This window comes from Rhinolophus sinicus, linkage group LG06 (genome assembly GCF_036562045.2).
Source record: "Rhinolophus sinicus isolate RSC01 linkage group LG06, ASM3656204v1, whole genome shotgun sequence".
Taxonomy (NCBI): Eukaryota; Metazoa; Chordata; class Mammalia; order Chiroptera; family Rhinolophidae; genus Rhinolophus; species Rhinolophus sinicus.
Genome location: NC_133756.1, coordinates 42,373,655 through 42,394,710, shown reverse-complemented (window position 1 = coordinate 42,394,710; position 21,056 = coordinate 42,373,655). Strand labels below are relative to the sequence as shown.

At 35.9% G+C, this 21,056-nt stretch overlaps 2 protein-coding genes across 22 annotated transcripts in view; one reads left to right on the top strand and one right to left on the bottom strand.

Moving 5' to 3' along the window:
* The window catches only part of DNAJB4 (DnaJ heat shock protein family (Hsp40) member B4), a 36,097-nt gene extending 32,294 nt beyond the window's left edge, over window positions 1-3,803 (bottom strand). The window contains exon 1 of the mRNA XM_019743354.2: window positions 3,696-3,803. The gene's annotated coding sequence lies outside the window, so the exon portion shown is untranslated. The remainder of the gene's footprint in view (window positions 1-3,695) is intronic.
* A 95-nt stretch (window positions 3,804-3,898) lies between these two features.
* FUBP1 (far upstream element binding protein 1) overlaps window positions 3,899-21,056 on the top strand; it is a 32,438-nt gene continuing 15,280 nt past the window's right edge. For 7 of the 21 annotated variants that reach the window (XR_012497290.1, XR_012497289.1, XR_002138318.2 and 4 more), the window contains exons 1-16: window positions 3,900-4,142; window positions 10,699-10,789; window positions 11,634-11,696; window positions 12,502-12,540; window positions 13,045-13,084; window positions 13,597-13,649; window positions 13,736-13,807; window positions 13,936-13,993; window positions 15,821-15,983; window positions 16,081-16,179; window positions 16,306-16,407; window positions 16,646-16,748; window positions 16,844-16,944; window positions 17,340-17,481; window positions 18,378-18,538; window positions 20,879-21,030. Coding sequence is in view for 18 of the 21 variants with exons in the window: in XM_074334985.1 (XP_074191086.1) it covers window positions 4,023-4,142; window positions 10,699-10,789; window positions 11,634-11,696; window positions 12,502-12,540; window positions 13,045-13,084; window positions 13,597-13,649; window positions 13,736-13,807; window positions 13,936-13,993; window positions 15,821-15,983; window positions 16,081-16,179; window positions 16,306-16,407; window positions 16,646-16,748; window positions 16,844-16,944; window positions 17,340-17,481; window positions 18,378-18,538; window positions 20,879-21,030 (1,559 nt within the window). In the remaining 3 variants the exon portion in view is untranslated. Of the gene's footprint in view, window positions 4,143-10,698; window positions 10,790-11,633; window positions 11,697-12,501; window positions 12,541-13,044; window positions 13,085-13,596; window positions 13,650-13,735; window positions 13,808-13,935; window positions 13,994-15,820; window positions 15,984-16,080; window positions 16,180-16,305; window positions 16,408-16,645; window positions 16,749-16,843; window positions 16,945-17,339; window positions 17,482-18,377; window positions 18,539-20,878; window positions 21,031-21,056 lie in introns of all 21 variants that reach the window. The other 14 variants (XM_074334991.1, XM_074334988.1, XM_074334986.1 and 11 more) reach the window with 10 other exon arrangements.

Here is a 21,056-nt window from a genome sequence, read left to right as displayed (position 1 = left end):
TGTGTTAGCAACTTTGTCCTTTAAAATGCAAATATTTCCTGCTTCCATTCATGCCTTAGTCTGAAAGAGAACCCTAGAAACTCAACCAGAAGTGATATAAAAGTCATTAAGACCAATGACCAACCTAATGATCAAACATCCTAACAACATCCTGGACCATTTACTTTAATTTGAAGTGGCTACTTCCCCCCTCGTATCTAATCTGAATCATTTGACTGTGCACTGAGAAAGCACAGGCCTGGTTTAGATGACACAAAAAGTACAACACGAAGTTATCAGATCCTTCTGGCTAAGAGTTGTTAGGTACGTGAGGCAGTAAGCCCGTACAATTTTGCCCCTCTAAAATGCCTGTTCAAAAAGCTATACAGGACTGTTTCTTTAATAGCTATAAATAAGAATCTATGAATATTTCACAAATTTAACAAATCCAACACTAAAAAGTTGTGTCAAGAAAGAATCACTCAGTCATTCGGTAACCAATAAATCAGAAGGTAAAATGAAGAACCTTGCCAGTGTATTTAATAGCCCAACTTTTATTATCTTTACTAATCTTTTTATAATTATTTGGCAAATCTAAATGCTCTTTGCTAGACTTCTATAAGCTCAAAAACACTAAGTTTTGCTTCATCCTGAGGATGAAATATGGAACACCAATTTCTGTGGTAAGAGTGTGACTATAAAATATATTTTGCTGAATATTTAGCCAACTCCTAAAGCACAATATACCAATTTTAGATCAGCTGTGATACATCCACTTTTAAGACAACTTACATTGCAAAGGGGAATAAAGTTAGTCATGAAAAGTCTGATTTCTGGGCCGGCCCGGTGGCTCAGGCGGTTGGAGCTCCATGCTCCTCAGGCCGAAGGCTGCTGGTTCGATTCCCATAAGGGCCAGTGCCAGATGGCTCAGCTGGTTGGAATGCGGGCTCTCAACCATAAGGTTGCCAGTACGACTCCGGCAAGGGATGGTGGGCTGCACCCCCTGCAACTAACAACGGCAATTGGACCTGGAGTTGAGCTGCGCCCTCCACAACTAAGATTGAAAGGACAACAATTTGACTTGGAAAAGTCCTGGAGGTACACACTGTTCCCCAATAAAAAAAAAGAAAGAAAAGTCTGATTTCGTCAGTTATAACGAAAGGCTCGAGAATAACCAGCAAAGTACAAATGGCTTTGAAATTGAGTGGACTCAGAACAAACTCACATAGAGCCCAATCAGAAGTCACTGCTTACAGTTTTTCTACAGTTCAGTTCTGTTGCAGGGTCCTGGGTTTTACCAAAACTAAGATTTGAACGTAGCTGTTTAATCCAAAAAATTTACAGGAGCAGAGTACCATGGATTATCCTTTCCTGATTATGCTATATCAGAAGCCAAATTTTATGTTTAATAATACCAATTTGCATCTGTATAGCACTTTACAGTTTCTGAAGTGCTCAGAGATATCTCATCGGAGGAAAGCAAGGCAGGTCATGATGATTATGGAGATGAGAATCTGAGACAAAGAGACTAAGTCACTTGCCCAGTGTCACAAAACCAACAAAAATGTAGAGGCAGATTTTTTAAAATATTCATTCATTCATTCAACAAATATCTAGAATACAGAGTCGCGTTAGGGCCTGGTCAATAGTAGAGAGAGATAAGGTCCTTGCTCTCCAGTTTATATTCTAATGTAAGAAAGACAGTAAGTGAACACACAGAACATAAGATAATTTTAGATAAATGCTATAAAGAGAACATGGTAATGGGATAGAGTGGTTGCAGAATGGCACAACCAGAGGTCAAAGATGGTCTAAGGAGGTGACATCTGAACTGAGGCCTGAATAAAGACAAATCACCCACGTGAAAGTCTATAAAGGTATTCTGGGCAGAAGAAAAAGCAGGTATAAAAAGTCCTAGAGGCAGGGAAGATTTTGGACAGCATGGTTGCCAATAGCTGAAGTGGAATGAGGGAGAAGTGTAAAAAGGAATGAGGGAAAAGTGTATAGAGACAACAGCCTGGTTATAGGAAGCCCTCAGGCCATTCACTCCCGGAGATAGGATTCAAAGTGAAATAAAAAAAAACATAGGTGAGATGATCTGATTCATGTTTTCATCATTCAAGCTGCCATAAGAAGAAACAACTGGATTACTATCAGATAGCACCCTTGAGCTTCAAAAGTACTAGCTAGTAAGAGTCTATTCCTTGGAGAACATTCCTGAAGAGTGGATACATGGTGCTTGTTACCTTTGAGAATTTATGTACATGTATATTATACACTTTTCTGTACAAAATTTCATAATTTTTAAAAAGTAAATTGCAGATGTAAGGGTAGAATCAGAAAAACCACTAGAATGCTACTGTAACAGTCCAGGAGTGAGGTGATGGTAACTCAGAAGTAGTGGTGAAAAGTAATGGAAATTGGAATATACTTCAGAAGTATGGTAAATAGGTCTTCCTGATGGATGGAGGCAGGAATCAAGGCTGACCAGTGGTTCTCAATGTGGGATGATTTTGCCTCCCAGGGGACATCTGTAATGTGTGGAGACACTTTTGGTTGTCATAATTGGTGGGGGGCGGGGGTGGGGTATGCTACTGGCCCTTATGGGTAGAGGCCAAGGATGCTGCTAAACACACTACAATGCAGAGTAGCACTGCAAACAGGATTATCTGGCTAAAAAAGTGTTAATAGTGAAGAGGTTGAGAAATCCTGATGCAGACTGATTCCAATTGGTTGCCATCCCAGAATACCCATACTTCCAGGAGAATCTCATTACTACTCCTAAGAGCAGCAATGGGAAAAGTACTCTTTTAGACCTAATTAACAAATCACAAAGTGCCCACGTTGGTCAAGTTCATTTGACTTCATTCTTTGCTACCTAAAAGTAAAGAACTTGGAAAAGTTACTGTGGTAGTTTCCTAAAGCATCCTAGTAAGTCTGGAAGTACTATTAATATAGTAAATTAAGTGCCACTATGTACTGAGGAAGGTCTGAAAAAAGTCTGAAATTACTTGGTAACTTAAGTAGATAGCCGGAAATACCCAAAAAAAAATTATTTAGTCGTAAGATGACAATTCAGAACATTACATTTGCACTCTCACAGGTTGGGGTTGGGGGAAAACTATTTCTAAGAAGCTACAAAGTCAATTTTGGTTAAGAAATGGACGTTGTTCTTAATTATAAGGACCTCAATAAAACTGGTCATAGACACATACAAAGTAGGTTACTAATTCTGGCTAAAACTGAATTTTAGGAACAACTGCGTTTTTAAAAGGTAAAGAAAGGGGAAGTTATATTGTCATCGCTTCATCCACATTACACGAAAACTTCGAAATCAGCTCGAAAACCAGGAGGCCTCCAGCCTGAATTCATCCCCACCTGTGATAAAATTCAAAACTCCCACAATCTAGAAGTAAGCTACAGAAGCACTTTACTACGCTGAAAAACTGGCGAGTTCCCGTTACACCGGCGGACGTTTTCGGGAGCATCACTGCGCGGCGCACGGCCGCGCTTCTCCCAGGCGAACTCCCGGCTGTAGCGCTCAAGACACTGTAGCGTCCACATTACGTTAGTGACGTCACCCTCTTCCCTGAATTACCGCCGGAGGCAAATTCACTGACACTGCCTCCTTTAAGCGGCAACCGTTAAGAAACACTACTGCTTTTCTTCAGGCTTTCAGAAACTCGGGCATACCGCGGTCGCTACGCCAATCTTACCCACTACCCGAGGGGAACAGCCGTACAGCCTCCACTCAAGAACGCGCGGAGAGAAGGCGCCAAAATAAACCACATTCTCGCGAAATCTTAAACAGAACTCTCGCGATATCTTCCTGCCTCTCCTTTTTTTTTTTTTTACAGCTCCACCCACGGCGCCTCGCTTCAACCCATCGCGAGATTTTCTTCTTTGATTCTCCGCCCCTTTACGGCACGATGGTCGCACAAGAATGTGATACAGTCTCGCCGGCCGCCATTTTCTTTCTTTCTTAGCAGTTGGCTGTGAGAAGGTCTCTGCAAAGAAGCGGTAGCAGCCACGGTAGGGTAGACATGGCAGACTATTCAACAGTGCCTCCACCCTCCTCTGGCTCAGCTGGTGGTGGAGGCGGCGGCGGCGGTGGTGGAGGAGTTAACGATGCTTTCAAAGATGCGCTGCAGAGAGCCCGGCAGGTAAGTCTGGACAGCGGGCGGGATCCCCACAGCTCACGGTAATTGGCCGCTGGCTGAGTAGGCCGCTATTTCGCGCATGAGGAAGAGGAAAGAAGTACCCTTCCGGGCTCCGAAATGTGAGGAGACTCACGTTTCCCCACGTTGGTAATAGCGATTAAGGGCTGGAAGTCGGTTTTGTGTTCTTGCTGTGTAAGCCACTTGGAACCCCAACGCGTGCTACGCAGAGATGGCTTTAGGTCTTTCTGCGGCACTGGCGCTTCTTTCTCCAAGGAGTTCACTTAGCATTTCCTTTTCCTCAGAATGAACTTGCTCCCCCGTGGGGTAAAGCGCGCGTAGTTTTACACAATAGTATGGAAGGTTCTCGTAATGAGTTTGGGAAAGAACTAGTGTCTGTCCACAGGAGAACCATAGTAAGAGAAGGGATGTGTCATTAGAGCAGTCTTTACAGCTTCTAGCTCATTCGAACTCTCTTCGCAGTTAATCTTTCGGTATCATTCACTTTCACACCTACAAGGAAGAGATTTAAGAGCACTAATATCTCGGGTTGGAGTCCTTCCCAATGGCGGGATTTACGTGTCGGTGTTAAATCAGTCCTCCCCCCCTTATTTCTCAAAATGGCTTCAGGCCCCTTATACCCCAAGTTTCTATTTGAATCTGCCTCTCTGTGCAGAGTCGTAAACTGACCAGACCTCTTTGTATTACGTAGGTGCGTACATTTGCCTTGAAGGCACTTCTTTCACAAACGAAAGCTGTATAAAAAGCACATGTACTCCCGGAAATGGAAAGATTTCATAATTTCAACCTCATTTTTATTGCGTAGTCCCTTAATATAATTATAACTGTAAGATTTATGATGTTGGTACGGACTTCTATGTAAGCAAAAGTAAGAATTTTATTCTCGTTATGACAAAATGCATAATAGGTGCTAGACATTTTTAGACTACAGTGTTAAGCGAATGGTAATCAGAAACTCATATTGTGGTATACTTTAATTACATTAGGAGTTCACTTATTTTTTACCTTACAGTTGTTAAAAGATTATTTGAGTCAAAATCCATAAAATCTGTCGTGATGTAACAAATCGCTCACGTTTTTATAATATGAACACATTATAAGTAAAGGTGTACCTGTACTTGTTTATATTCAGAAATATTCAGGGGAGTCAACAACTAGCCATCATCAATACTAATTGTGTTTTTTTTCCACTTAATTTTTATTTATTACTTCTGGAAATGTTTAGAATAGCGACTGAAACATTTAAATAATGACAGGAACTCTAAGTGGGGTTTTATTAAATTGGGTTGGAAGACTCACCTGAATTATTTTTATTCAGCCAGTATATTGAATATGTGCCACACACTATACTTAGATACTGGAGATTTTTGAAATGTGTGAATTGGATTTCTGCCTTCTAGAAAGCTGTGATACAGTTAAAGGAACCAAATGCAGATGAATTGTAGTATCTGATTAATGCTTTCAGAGAGGGGTGGACAAAATAAGGGCACCTGTTCTGTAAACATTTTAGAGTTCTTACTTTGAGTGAGGCGCTACACAACACCAGGGAGTAAGGTTCCTAACTGCCACAAAGTAAAGGACTGGTATTTTAAGCAAGGCATTGAATAATGAGAGTTTGACCAGTGGAGAAAGGCAGCATGTGCAAAGGTGGGGTTTTTGGAATGATAAGAATCCAGGAGGTGAAGTCACTGGAGGGTAGTGGTAGTGTTGGATGGGGGAAAGAGGGTGGAAAATGAGGTGAGTGAGAAAAGGTGGATACAAAGTCTAAAAGAAGTTGGGTTGCCATACTTTAATTTAAAAACTGAACTTCATTATTAGGCTAAGCTGTAATTTCCTGATTAAGTTGGACTGTTTTTTTTAATACAGACATTTTCCTCAAACTGGAATTTCTTGTACTCTTTATATGCCTGCCAATAGGTCACTTGCCCTAGTAATGATTCTTTACAGATGTCTTTGATGTAACGATTTGATTGTTTCTTTACAGAATTTGTATTAAATCTGAGGTTCACAAATTTTGCTTTTGAGTTGAATTAGCCCTTCTGATTACATTTGAGGATGCCTCTGTCAGTTGTAGCCTTTTGTCTTACTAGTGGAATGAATATAGAGAAGAGTACTTGGACTGAAAGAACAAGTTAGGTTAATACTTGAACCACTTTCTCCTAAAGGATACTGAATTATATTTTCCAAATCCCCATTTAACCTTGTTTTTGTCCCGACTATTATGCTGTATGCTCTTTGGAAGGAAGAGGTATAAGAATAGCTTCTTGCTCTTGAAGTGCTTTGTACCAGTGGGGATGCTATTGGCATTTTTAGCTGGACATTTATTTGTTATGCGGGAAAGCAGGATAAGCGATTGGGATCCCTGCTCCCTACCTAGTAAATGCTAGTAGCATTTACTGTAGTTAATTATTGCCATTTGGTAATTTAGTCTGAATTGCCAAATCTTTTTTTTCCCAGAGAATCCTAATAGCTTATTTTTAATGTGAAATTTACAGGGTTTTATAATACTCTGAGCTAAATCCAGCACAGAGGTACTACATTGCTTCTCTAGTTTAGGGTTTTCAACCTGTACATACATATTTTTGCATTTCAGGTTGTGACTCCAGAGGGTAAGGTTGAGATTATTTGGTAAGATCTTTGGTGATCACACTACATAACAAGTTCTGTCTCTGAAAATTGGAAAATTAAAATGTACCTATCTACTTTTTTCTTTAAGTAATATGAAGATAGAAGTGAATCAGGCTGAAACTAGATGACTCGAGTGGTAGATCACAAATTAAGCAAGAATATCAAACTCTTTCCCTTCTGCTCTAAACAACTAGTAAATTAGTCATTAAGTACTCTGTTATTCTTAAAATCTCTTCCTTGATAATTATAAAAATGATTATGATTCAGACTGCGTTACATTTGAATGCAATGAAAATTTTATAGAATTGCTGACTTTACCCTTAATCCTTTCATTGAAAACTAGTGTTGATAAAATGGTGGCCTAGTAGTATTTCTAGTGTCCTTCACGTTTCTGGTGCATGGAAACAGAATTCATCAGGACCTTGCCCATAGTAGGTACTCAGTATTTATTGAATTGAATCAAGAAATAATATTTAATGAGTTAAAGTAGCAATAAAATTTTGTTTGGAAAATAATTATCTTCTTTCAAAAATCATTTCTCAAATGCCTACAGTATGGCTATGTGAGATCTTAGGAATACAAAGAGAAATAGTGTACCTATTTTCCTACAGGCAGTTTTTGCAAATAGAATGTAACTACATATATCTTTGGCCAGTACAAATAAAAGCCTCTTAAATTTTAAAAATCTCATATTTGAAGTCATGTGGACCCTGCTTTATAGTTGAATTATATATGCTGATTTACTCATAATAACTAGCAATTTACATACTACACGTTAGGCTCTGTGCTAAACCTATCTTGTATAAAGTCATTTAATTCTCAGAACCATCCTACAAGATAAGTATAGAAACTATTATCTTTGTATTGATAAGGTGAATAAGGCACCGAATGCATAGGAAAATTTGGCAAGGACGCAAAGCATTTGAACCAGAATCACAACCCACCTCAAATCACAGTCGTACTCTCCGAACCCTCAGGAAGCATGTAGTGGACTGAAAATTAGGAGCTACTCATCTTAAGCATTTAGATAGTTCTGAGAATCAGCTTTTGATTTTTCCAAAATCTAAGTTAGGTAGTAAGACTAAATAATCTCTTAAATTTCCTTTCAACTGCAGAATTCTTGGGTTGTAAGAATATTTAATGAAGGAAGGTGAAAAATGCTAAAGCAATGGAAGCATGAAAAATATTTACAAATCTGAGTAGAGCAAGGTCCAAAAGGGAAGCTGCAATTACTGTAAATTAAAATCAAAGAAATTGCTTACACTTAATTCTAGTCTAATAAAAATTTTATATAGTTGACAGTTGGATTTTAGGAATTACTATTTCTCTTTAATCCTCCTTGGAGTGACCTAGGAAATGTATGTCTTCCATTGATCCTGGAGAGTTGATCAAGTCTGTTGATAATGTTTTTACTAAAAGCTCTTCTCTGTGTCTTTGTATTAGTTCTGAATTTTGAGATGGCATTGCTGGTTCTTGTGCCTGAATGAACCAAGTATCAACTTTCATTTTCATTTGGATAGTTTTAGAACAATTCAAGGGAAATAGGGACGTGTATAAATATCTTTTCTCTATGCAGAAGTTCTTGGAGTTCAAGGAGTGCTGTTCTGCAAATTCATAGAGCCTTTTTAAAAGCTAACTGCAGAAGGTATTCACAGCCTAAACCATTTTCCTATCACTAGCATTACTCTTCTCTGGCCTGAAATACTTAACATCAGTGCCGATCTGTGTCTGGCAATGTATTTAAGTTCCTTAAGGAACGATTCAATGTTAAGTGCTTTAATACTTAAGGATGGAAAAGCAGTTGTTTTGAGATGTGATGAGGAAATCTTTCAGAAGAGAAACAAGATTTTAATTATAGTTTATACTAGGAATGCCATAATGGCTGAGACCTTTGAAAATCAATCAATGTAATTCATCATATAGGGAACAGGACTTTTTAAATGTCCGCATATGACCATCCCAGTAGAAGCAGTGGGATGATTAATTTTATGTGTCACCTTAGCTTTGCCATGGTACCCAGATATTTGGGTATTTATTAAACACTTTCTGTGAAGGCATTTTTTCAGAATCAGATTTTTTTTTTTTTCCCCAAATAAGCTGATTTTATTTTCAAGAAAAAAGGTTTTTATTAGGTGTCAAAGATGCAAACAGGCTTTTGAAAAAGTGAAAGTTGATTAAGGAAGGTTTGATTGACCAAAGCTATAGCATACGGAGTCAGGAAAATAAAATTTTATACCTTGGGTTATCAAGCTGTTTTATATTTAATCCTAATATGCTTTGCTATGGGTGTTTTCGTGTACAGATGAGGAAAAGAGAAATCTAGGAAGTACAGGTTGTTTCTGGGAACTGACACACACACACACACACACTGGGTTTAAGACAAGTTGCTGAATATCTCTTATTTTCTCTAGTTTCCTGGTTATAATGAAACTTGAGGTAGTTGGTTTAGTACCACATCAGGACATCTTTGAGGGAATTCCAGTCACCAGAAGTTTGACTTTACGTTTAATTTTTATCATGGAAAATTTCAGACATACTCAGAATTGAAAGAATAATGTACTGAACTCAAAGCCATTCACCCAGCTTCTGTGATTGTAACCCTTACAGTTGTTAGCATGGAACTGTAGAAATTGGGACATATCCACCATTGACTTAACTATGTAACGTTAGTTAAATTAACTTCTTGGGATTTTTTTCAACTGCAAACTGGATCTCTAAGTACTCTCTACCTCATTGGTGATTGATAATTCAGTGACGAAATCAGTATAATTTGTACTGTGGAGCTTGGTCTGTTGCTAGCACGCAACACTTAGTTCCCTTTCCTTTTTCATAGAAAAATGCAGTAAATGTCCACTAGTTGTGTCCTGCTTGTGACTTGAAGCTGGTATTTATTATTTGATGGTTGTTCAGTCAAGTGCCGGTAATTATTTACTCCACTCTAAAAGTTAAGTCTTTTAGGGTAAAATTACTTAATGACTGCAGCCTGTGGCTTTCTTGGAGATACAGCTTGCCAGGCTTTCCCCTCTCTTATGTTTCCTTAGAACAAGATTGTCCAATAGAAATGTAATGCAAGTCACATTTTATTTAATCCAACATGTCTAAAATATTACAATTTCAATGTGTTCAATATAAAAAAAATTGAGATGCTAACATTCTTTATATTAATTCCAAGTTTCCAATAGTTGTGTATTTATTTTACACTTCAAAGTACTTCTCCAGTTTGGACTAGCCACATTTTAAGTTCTCAGTAACTCCATGTGGCTAGTGTCTGTCCTATTAAGACAGCACAGCCTTGGAGTCCCACAGGGTGTTCACATTCTCTGTGCCCACAAACATCTTTCGAAGAGTCAGGGAGGAGAGCCACAGAGAAGATAGAATTAAGATCCAGATTTTCTTCAAAGCTATTTGGACAGTCTTCTAAAAATTCCTAATTGATTACTTCTTTATTTGTTCTTATAGAGATAGAGCAGAAGCTTATTTCCAGATGGTGATTATTTGTTAACTCTGAAGTTAATGGTAGTAATCAACTATAATTTTAATTTGTCTTTGTATCATTAATTTTTTATGTGATAAATATTTGGTAATATACAGAGGGTGCCAAAAAATGTATACACATTTTAAGAAAGGAAAACTATTAAAATTGTAATTTTCAATATATACTGATAACAAAAGATGAATACATTAAGTCATGTTTGACTTCTGCAATTACAAAAGGTGCTCAAAGTGGTTATCATCAGCGTCCAGACACATGATGATGGCGAACTACTGCTTGAGCAATGTTGACCAGTGTCTGCTTGGGTACATTTTTTTGGCACCCCCGGTATATATTAGAACTGTATGAGGAAATTGAGTACTGAAGTCGTGTAGTAATTATGATGCTATCCTTAATGATGGTGTGTTTTTGTTTTTTAAGATTGCAGCAAAAATTGGAGGTGATGCTGGTACATCACTGAATTCAAACGACTATGGTTATGGGGGACAAAAAAGACCTTTGGAAGATGGAGGTAAGTTATAGCAATAACTATTTTAATTGTTTTGCAGTTTAGTTATAAAGTGATTTTTCAATATTTTTCAAATGTTCTTTTATTGAAACATTACTTTTATCATAAGGTTTTTAAAAGTGTAAGGTTTATATTGGCCTCAAAAGGAAAGGGGGTAAAAGAGACGTAGGGAAGGTAGGTAAAATGAGTCAACCAGCCAGTTTCATCTTAATTAAAAAACATCATTTTCTTTCTTTTAGGATTGTGCCAGATTGACAGTTTGCACAGACAACTTGTTAATATACTGAAAAAAAAAAATGAAAATACATATAAAATGTGTAGGAGACATTTTACAGGTTTTTCTCATCATACATGAATTAATTTTTATATGTTATATTTTCATTATTTTGCTATTTCGGATTTCACTGTAAAGGTTGAAGTTGATACAGTTTGCTACTCTAGTGTGTTGTAGGTTATACTTTTTTTTGTTACTTTTTTGTTTGTTTTAGTACCTTGTTTTGTGTTTCAGGTTTAATTCAATGTGGCTTAAAGCTGTAGACTTACAGTGCCTTATATTTTTAAAAAAACAATTGTTGTAGCTTCTGAACTTAGAAGTTGGCACATGTTTTTGTTTTAGATTTGATGTATGAATTTTGATACAATTTCTTTTTGTCCTTTTATTTTTATTTTTTTTACAAGGAGGGTTCTGAATGAGCCTATAGAATGTATGAGTAGCTTTTGACCAGGGGTACTTGGTTTTATTTAAGTGACTTTCACATTTATAGTGAGGTTTTAATATACAAGAAAAAAATGAGCTAATGATGCTTCAGATGTTGTATGTAATGTATTCTTTTTATTTTATGTGTAGATGGCTCTTGGACAAGTCCGAGCAGTACAACACACTGGGAGGGAATGCCCTCTCCTTTTAAAGGCAGGAATTTTTATTTATTACCTGTGTTTAGTATGTAAACGTGAAATAAACCAGTGGATTCTTAAATGGACACAAGTATTTCTTGGATTATGTGTCTGAATTTTTGCTGCACAACATTCTGATGTTTGATCATTTAAGTTTGAAGGGGGGAGGAGCATGTAGTACTTTCAGCTATCGGTTGTCTATTCCAAGGTACGCATTGTATTCATCTGTGTAAAGGATGTAGATGAAGGTAGTCATGTAGTTGCTTTGAGTTTTTCTGCCCAAAGTTTATGCCTTGAAATGTTTGGTGAGAAATAATAGAACAGTTTAGATTGAGATTGCCTTGTAATGTGATTTTAAAATTTATTTTGCAAAGCTTTGTGGTCACTGTCAGATACACTCAACTTTTGATATGTCAAATTTTCACATTTTGATAGGTTTTTTTTCTTCCAGTCTTCAGTTCCTACAGTGGGAAGCATCATTAGCCTTTAGCATGTGATATTTTGCTAGTAACGGACCTAAATACTTTGTCTTGTATCATTCTAAAGTGCTTAACATACATTAAGGTCAGTGATTTGATACAATCAAAAGACTTTTTGTTAAATGTCTGTGCATTTTTGAACGTGAAGAGAATGAAAGATGTAATTTTCTTTTTATTTACTAAGAGTTTGGCTGAGTTTTGGCACTTTTGGTTCAAATAACAAACCATACCCTCAGCTATTTCAATAAATGTTTATACTGATATTAATTTTGCTTGGGCAGGGGAGAGCTAAGTCTTGATTGTACTTATTGGCAAAAAATTAAAAGAGTCTTAATTTTGCAGATCAACCAGATGCTAAGAAAGTTGCTCCTCAAAATGACTGTAAGTATTTAATTAAAGGTGGGTTAAAAGCTAAAGTAATTGGATTTTAATCGGGGTTTTGTTCCTATCTTTTGTTGGGTATCTTTGATGTTAGTTGAAGGTTGTGAATATTCTTTTAGAATGAATTTCTTAGTAAATATGTATCTCCTATCTTTATGATCTCCCACTTCAATTATGACCAGGTATATATTAAAAAGATTTGGCTGCAAAATTGTTTTACATTCTCAGTTTATTTTATAACTGCATTTCTTAATCTATGCTTGCACACCTGAAAAAGGACAATTTTTTTTCTATATCTTTGCTAGTAATATCTGCCCTTAATCACTGATTTTTCTTGCCCACTGTCAGTGTTGACTTAAGTATTCGGCATAAAATTTTACTCTCTCCAAGGTGTTGTCTGTGTGTTGGAAAGATTTTAGAATTGCTTGATAAGCTTGTATTGTTAAACATATGTGGATTTAAGTTAATATTTTTCATTTTATTTTTATTTAATTTTTTTGGTAGCTTTTGGGACACAGTTGCCACCGATGCATCAGCAGCAAAGGTATAGTGAAATGCTTTTCAAAGAGTACTTTGCAGTTTTAGTTGAACTGTATGTAAAAGCACAACCAAGTTAGTGTATGGTGAATATGTGTCTCCTTTTTTTTTTTTTTTGTATATATAGTTCATTTCCTTCCACTTAAGGTGATACAGAATGATCATTTTTCTTTTTGAGTGGGATATATTTGTCATTTGGAAGGATGGGTGGAATTAGGCACGTTTTAGAAATAAGATGAATTTAAATAACTTCTTTGCAGCTCATGCCTTCAGACTGTTCCATCAACCATACCCTCCTCACTTGATGTATGTCCCCTTAATTAGGTTTCTGGCTTTACTTGAACCATGTTTTGACTAAACATGTGTTACATAAGCCATATTTTGACTAAACGTTTGCCTGGAAACCTAGTTTAAGCCATTAGGAGCTATTAGACTTCTATTTTATCAGTAGAGTACCTTTTATAAACAAATTATCTTTCTTAGAAGGAAAATGTTAGTTTCTGTTCTTTCTTATATTAGCAGGTCTGTAATTACTGAAGAATACAAAGTTCCAGATGGAATGGTTGGATTTAGTAAGTAACCTAATTTTTAAAGCTTTAAACATATAATCAAAACACACTTTACAATCTTTCATCAATATTTTTTTTTTTCTTACTAGTAATTGGCAGAGGAGGTGAACAGATCTCACGCATACAGCAGGAATCTGGATGCAAAATACAGATTGCTCCTGGTAATGCTATTCTTGCTATTTTCATACTGACTAGAAAACTAGCATATTTTTTTAAGTCACTAGTGAAAATGATGGTATCTGTTAATCTTTTGTTGGCCTTAAACTTTTTTGTTTGTTTTAAATTGTAGACAGTGGTGGCCTTCCAGAAAGGTCTTGTATGTTAACTGGAACACCTGAGTCTGTCCAGTAAGTATGGAAATCATGCCTAAGCCAGCCCCTTCTATCTGCTGAAGGACATTGCCCCTGCAATTGAATCGACTTTCTCTATTAATTTCCCCTTCTTTTCTAGATAATTTCTAATCGCATGCACGCATGAAAATCGATCCATCTTAACCAAAACCATCCCTAAACCCCACATTTCTATTTCTCAGCTCCCTTTTACAACAAAACTTAAAAGAGAGGTAGCTCTACTCATTATATCATCTGCCTGTTTTCATTTTGTCTTGAACTTGCACCAGTCAGGTTTTTATTCTCACTGTTCCATTGAAATTGCTTTTCAAGATCACAACAGGCCTCCATTCAGCCTGTCAGCATTGTTTGACACAGTGGACCGCTTGCCTAGAGACACCCACCTCCCTGGCTGCTCTTTCTCAGTCTTTCTTGGTTGTTCAGCCTTATCTTCCTGGCCTCTCAACGTGAAAGTGCCACAAAATTCAGCCCTGTTATGATATAGCTACACATGTTCTTTAGATGATTTTGTTTACTCTATTGAACTTAATATATAGCTTTATGTGCTATAGATTTTATGTACTCCTAAATTTTTATCTTCAGCCTTGATCTCTTTTCGTAAATTTCAGAGACTCATATTCAGCTGCTCAGTACCTCCACTTGAATGTGTATTAAACATCTCAAACTTTAGATTGTTAAAAACAGAGTTGTTGTTTTCCATCCCATTCCCAGCCTGCTTCTATTTTACTCATCTTATTCATGACATCTCAATGTATGGCAAATCTGTTTTAATACTTTATCTTTCTCTTATGCCTCATTTATCTATAAGCAAGTCTTGTTCATTTTTTCTTCATAATTTATTTGGAATCCAGCCTCTTCTTGCCACCGTCTATATTATCACCTTATCTGTGATGTCGTTAGCCTATATTGTAACATGTCTCCATTCTTTTTACCTTGTTCGACAATAGTCTGTTCTTATAATAGTATAGCCATAATGATCCTTTTAAAATGTGGATCAGTTCATAACACTACTTTGCTCAAAATCCTCTAATGCTTCCTGATTTAGAGTAAAAATCTGTGTCTTTATGATGGCCTACTTTCCTGCCATCTTTCTCTCTTCATTTTTTACCATTCTCTCAACTCACTCTTGTAGTCTCATGTAACCTCTTGTCTATTTCAGCACTCCAAGCATGTTCTTACTTGAGTCCTTTGCATTTCCTATTCTCTGGAACATTTTCCCCCAGGTATTTTCATTTCCCTCCCCCACTACTTCAGGTCTTGGCTCAATTGTCTCTTTATCAGTAAGGTCTCATCTATTTTGCATAAAATAGCACACCTCCACACACGTACACACATTCTGTCATCATTATTCTGCTTTGATTTTCTTTATAGCACTTCCCAAATGACATGTAATTTATTTAACGTGTTATTTTTACATATTTAATGAAGTTAAGCCATGCCAGCAGAAACCCTGTGTGTTTTGTTCAGTGTTATAAACCCATTAGCTAGAATAGTACTTAATATATAGTTGACATTTAAGTATTTGTTGAATGAATAAATTTTAACATTTAAGTGACCAAAGTGATGGTTTAGAAACATAAATCCATCATTTAGTTCTTAATCAGCTTCATTCTGAGATAATTTTAGAAGTAGAGTTACTTTTTAGAAATGTTGGATTCTCAAAAATATTAAAAATTCAATACCTATAAAATTTATTGAATTAAAATTCAGCTTTAAGCCATCTAAACTGGAATTGGACAGGGTACCAGATTATATTTTGTATTTCTCTATTTGGATAAGTTTTTGGGTATGCTACAACTTACTTGACTATTGATTTGTTAACAGATCAGCAAAACGGTTACTGGACCAGATTGTTGAAAAAGGAAGACCAGCCCCTGGCTTCCATCATGGTGATGGACCAGGAAATGCAGTTCAAGAAATAATGATTCCAGCCAGCAAGGCAGGATTAGTTATTGGAAAGGGGGGAGAAACTATTAAACAACTTCAGGTATTATTATTTGTAAAGTGATTACTTTTCATTGGTTTTGAAGCCAGTTCCTTTCTGCTCTCCTTTTGTTAATACATACGGTTTTTATGATTAACAGGAGAGGGCTGGAGTTAAAATGGTTATGATTCAAGATGGACCTCAGAACACCGGTGCTGACAAACCTCTTAGAATTACAGGAGACCCATACAAAGTTCAAGTAAACTTAAGTTTATATTTTACAAAGAAGGATTTGGGGTGGGTGGCAGAATGCTCAAAATATTCATGAATAATTACGGTATTTTGAGACATGCTTTCTAAATTGGGTAATTTTTTTCTACTCTAGCAAGCCAAGGAAATGGTGTTAGAGTTAATTCGTGATCAAGGTGGTTTCAGAGAAGTTCGAAATGAGTATGGGTCCAGAATAGGAGGAAATGAAGGAATAGATGTAAGTAAAAATAGATGTAAGTAAGAAATGGTTGTATGCTAATTAATGTTTTTTCTGTTTTGTGTTCTGTAGCCTTCTCTGACGTTATATATTCTTTTTCCCCCCACTTTCCACCTTAGAATACAATAGTATATTATGAATCTTGTTACCTTTTCTAATGTAAATCATGCTATGTATTCTTTGAGGCAGATTGATTTTCAGGAAATGGCTCCCTTAATACTTAGTCTTCTTTGCATAGGTCCCCATTCCAAGATTTGCTGTTGGCATTGTAATAGGAAGAAATGGAGAGATGATTAAAAAAATACAAAATGATGCTGGTGTTCGAATTCAGTTTAAGCCAGGTGAGTACATACATTTAATTTTCTAAGTATTAGTAGTAATCACGACACCTTTAATGCTAAATTAATCCAATTTGTTTCTTTCTTTGTTTTTGAAGATGATGGAACAACACCTGATAGAATAGCACAAATAACAGGACCTCCAGACCGATGTCAGCATGCTGCAGAAATTATTACAGACCTTCTTCGAAGTGTTCAGGTTCGATCGAACGCTAATATTTTCTTTGTTTTGTTTTAATTTAAAAAAATTTATTTCACTAAATCTGAAAATGTACCACCCTTTATTTTATATCAGAAGCTGTTTGATAGTAGTTTATTAATAACTAGAAAGTTTTAAATTGCTTTAAGGTAGACATCTTGGAGCAAGAAGGCAGCTACGTAAGTGTACTACCTTATTTACTCCAATATAAAAAGAATAAATGGTTATTATTACTGGTTGATTTTTTGGGGAGGGCCAAGTCATCTTTCAGCTTCTCTAAATTTCGGATTTAGGAAAATTAAAGTTGAGGAAACTAGACATGTAATAATTTTATTGTGGAAAGAAGAGTATATTTCTATACTGACTTTGTTTCTTCTTGTCTTTCCCCTCTTTAGGCTGGTAATCCTGGTGGACCTGGACCTGGTGGTCGAGGAAGAGGTAGAGGTCAAGGCAACTGGAACATGGGACCACCTGGTGGACTACAGGAATTTAATTTCATTGTACCAACTGGGAAAACTGGATTAATAATAGGAAAAGGCATGTCTTTTAAACTCTTAATGTTTTAAAGTGGGATTAAATATTCAACATATCACCGAATTTTTCTGGATGCTATTTCTGCTGTTACTGTATATAACAGTGAATTTTCCCTTGGCTGTATTTTAGTAGAAAAGTGTGTTCTTAATGTTAAACATCAATGAAGGACCTTATATATACTTAAAAGAGTAGGTTTGCATCACATTGGCTTCTAGAGAAAGGGGCCAACAGTTTAATTATTAGTGTAAGAAACTTCTTTTGACCCAAAAGTGGTTTGGGTATTTTTTGTTTACTTTCTTTTTTCCTGACTCACACGTTTTTAAAATTTCAAATTTTGTAGTAAGTATGATAGTTTATATTTACCTTGCCTTGCTTGTAAAAGCAATTTAATTGAACCAAATATTTTGATAAATTATAGTCCATTTTAAGATTGGGTACAGAATACTAAGTTATGCCTTAAAATTTAAATATATTTTAAGAGAAGCATGAAATGCTTTATATAATTTGATTTAAAGGGTAGAATAAGTGGAAAATCCTAATAAAATATTGGCAGGTGGAATACTGGTGAAAACTTTTAATGGCCCATATAATTGCAACCATTTTCCTTTTTTTTTTTAGTTTATTGAGGTGTGATATTAATATATGTATACAATGTTACAATTCAATATCTATATTCCATTGTATGCTCTATACACAAAGTCTAGTTTTCTTTCGTTACTGTATATTTGACCCCCTTTGCCCAATTTGCCTTTCCCCCTCCCCTCTAGTTACTATTATTCTGTTTGTATCTATGAGTTTGTTTTTGTTTTGTTAATTCATTTATTTATTATTTTCATTTTCTTTTAAGTAGCTATTGTATCTTCTAAATCTTTAGAGAAATTACTGTGGTTTGATTTTAGGAGGTGAAACCATAAAAAGCATAAGCCAACAGTCTGGTGCAAGAATAGAACTTCAGAGAAATCCCCCACCTAATGCAGATCCTAATATGAAGTTATTTACAATTCGTGGCACTCCACAGCAAATAGACTATGCTCGTCAACTCATAGAAGAAAAGATTGGTGTGAGTGTGCTTTAAACTTCAATTCATAGCATAGTCCCTGTTAGTTAAATAAGACATTAATTTAGAATGCTCCTATAAACGCTATACAGAAAAATGTTAATTTCTAGTCTAAAATTACAGGTCTCATTGTATAGTAGATACATAACAAAAGATTTTCCAGTAATAAAAGTAACCTAATTAAATACAGTTACAGGTGTTCAGAACCTTATATTGGGGTGTGCGTAAATATGGATAGTATTACTTGCAGATGTGTTAGGGTTGGTGGAGGCTTGTGGAACATATTTGAAGGATAATAGTTATCAGGAATTCAGTATTTACCATGTTTCCCTGAAAATAAGACTTACCCAGACCATCAGCTGTAATGCGTCTTTTGGAGCAAAAATAAATATAAAACCAGGTCTTACAATAAAATAAGACCAGGTATTATGTTATGTTGTCTCATATTATACTATATTATACTATACTATATCAATTATATTATAAAATATATTTTAGACCTAACTTTATATTAAAATAAGCCTGGGTCTTGTGTTAATTTTTGCTCCAAAAGACCTCTTGGGTGCTTTCCACCACTACACATAACACACACAGTTCTAATCAGAATGTCTGGAATAGAAACCATCATCTAATTTTAGAAAGACGTTAAAGTGATTCTGATGCATGGCCAAAGTTGGAACTTTTTCCACTAGAAAAGTGTGCTGGTGATAGTACCCGAAAGTATGAAGTCTTGATTGTTGTTTCTTGTAGATGAGGTAAAAGTGCTTTACTGTGTTTTTTTACTATGAAGAATTAACATAGGGTATGAAGCATCTTAAATTACTAATAATTAGAATTTCTCAGGAAAATTCTTCTTGATATTTGCCATGCTGTGAATGGGGTAGGGCGCAAAAGAAGTTTGACACTTTGTCTGCTTGGGAAGACAACAATAGATGTACAAAAAATACTTAATACATAAAATATACACAAATACTGTATGGATAATAGTGTAATTGTACAGAGACATGAAGAAAATAATTGTGGACTTGGGAATGGCCGCGATTGGTGCCAGAAAAATGAATAGCACATCTTGGTTTTGAATTTTACTGTTCTTAGCATGCATGGATCAGGATTTCTTCTGGATTGATGGGCAAACAAGATAAATTGTTCTAGAGAAACAGTTTAATGTAGTGGTTAAGAGCATGTTCTCTCTGGAGTCAGGCTATTTAGGTTCAAAATACTCTGTCTGAATCATTTACTGATTGTGACCTTGAGGGTCGTTATACTCATCTTTGCCTCATTTTTTTCCTCTGAAAATGAGGATAATACTTTTATAGGGCTGTAGGGATTAAATGATGGAAGTGTGTGTGTGTGTCAATAAAAGAGTGCTTAGCGCATAGCCCTTTAAAAATGTTGTGACTTTTTCATTAATCCTGTTTTACTATTTGGAAAGAATAGGTTATGGATAATAGAAGTGAGGGATAATGACAGCAATTAGAGACTTAACAAGACAGGTTAATAAAAAGGACTTTAAGAATCATGAACTTTAGTTTTATTCTTTTGTGCTGAGAAAATTGACAACCAAATGTAGTTAAAGTATTTTTGTCTAAAATGTCACATGGTCAGTATTAACTGCTTGAAAGGGAAGGAGTGTTTTAGGACAGTTAAATTTAATGGTCTTTACAAGTGGGATTAATCAAAAGAGACCATCACCTAAGCATTTTTCATTATGATGTGGCATGACATGGATGTGAAATCCTGATTTGCTAAATCAGTTATAAAGGTATTTCTCATGGATTTAGAAAATTATGATAAAAGACAGAGGAAATGAAATAAATTACTGATCTAATAGGGTTTGGTGACAAAAAGGTTGTGAGGTGGACTTCAGTTTGTTGAGTGAGAACTAGTTACGTTATTGGTATTCAGTAATTAGTTCACAATATAACAGCTAAGCAATTTGGGGAGTATATTGTCAAGATGGTTGTCTGATTATTGTTAGGGTAGATGCAGAGAGAGAAAAGCTAAAAATAGGACCTGATATTTGATAAGCTTCCATGATTAATAAAGGCATACTAGTAAAAAGAATTATAAAAGGAAAGGAAAACAGTGGAAAGGGGAATAATCTGAAAATAAAGGAAATGTTTCAGTTCTTTGCTAATACTATTGATTTTAATGAATTTTACATGTCACTTCAGTATGGTAGTGTTAAGATAGTTTTTGCAACATGAATGAGGAAATGAAGGAAAATCTAAAATTTGCTGCTTGTAGCTATATAGAGGGTAGAAATGGAACGTTATTTGGCCTTTGAATTGTTCAGCTATTACTGTTTTTCTGATTTTTGTATGTGTTTTTCCTTTTTTGCAGGGCCCAGTAAATCCTTTAGGGCCACCTGTACCCCATGGGCCCCATGGTGTCCCAGGCCCCCATGGGCCTCCTGGGCCTCCAGGGCCTGGAACTCCAATGGGACCATACAACCCTGCACCTTATAATCCGGGACCACCTGGCCCTGCTCCTCAGTAAGTATTGAGTTTGGTTCTGTGCG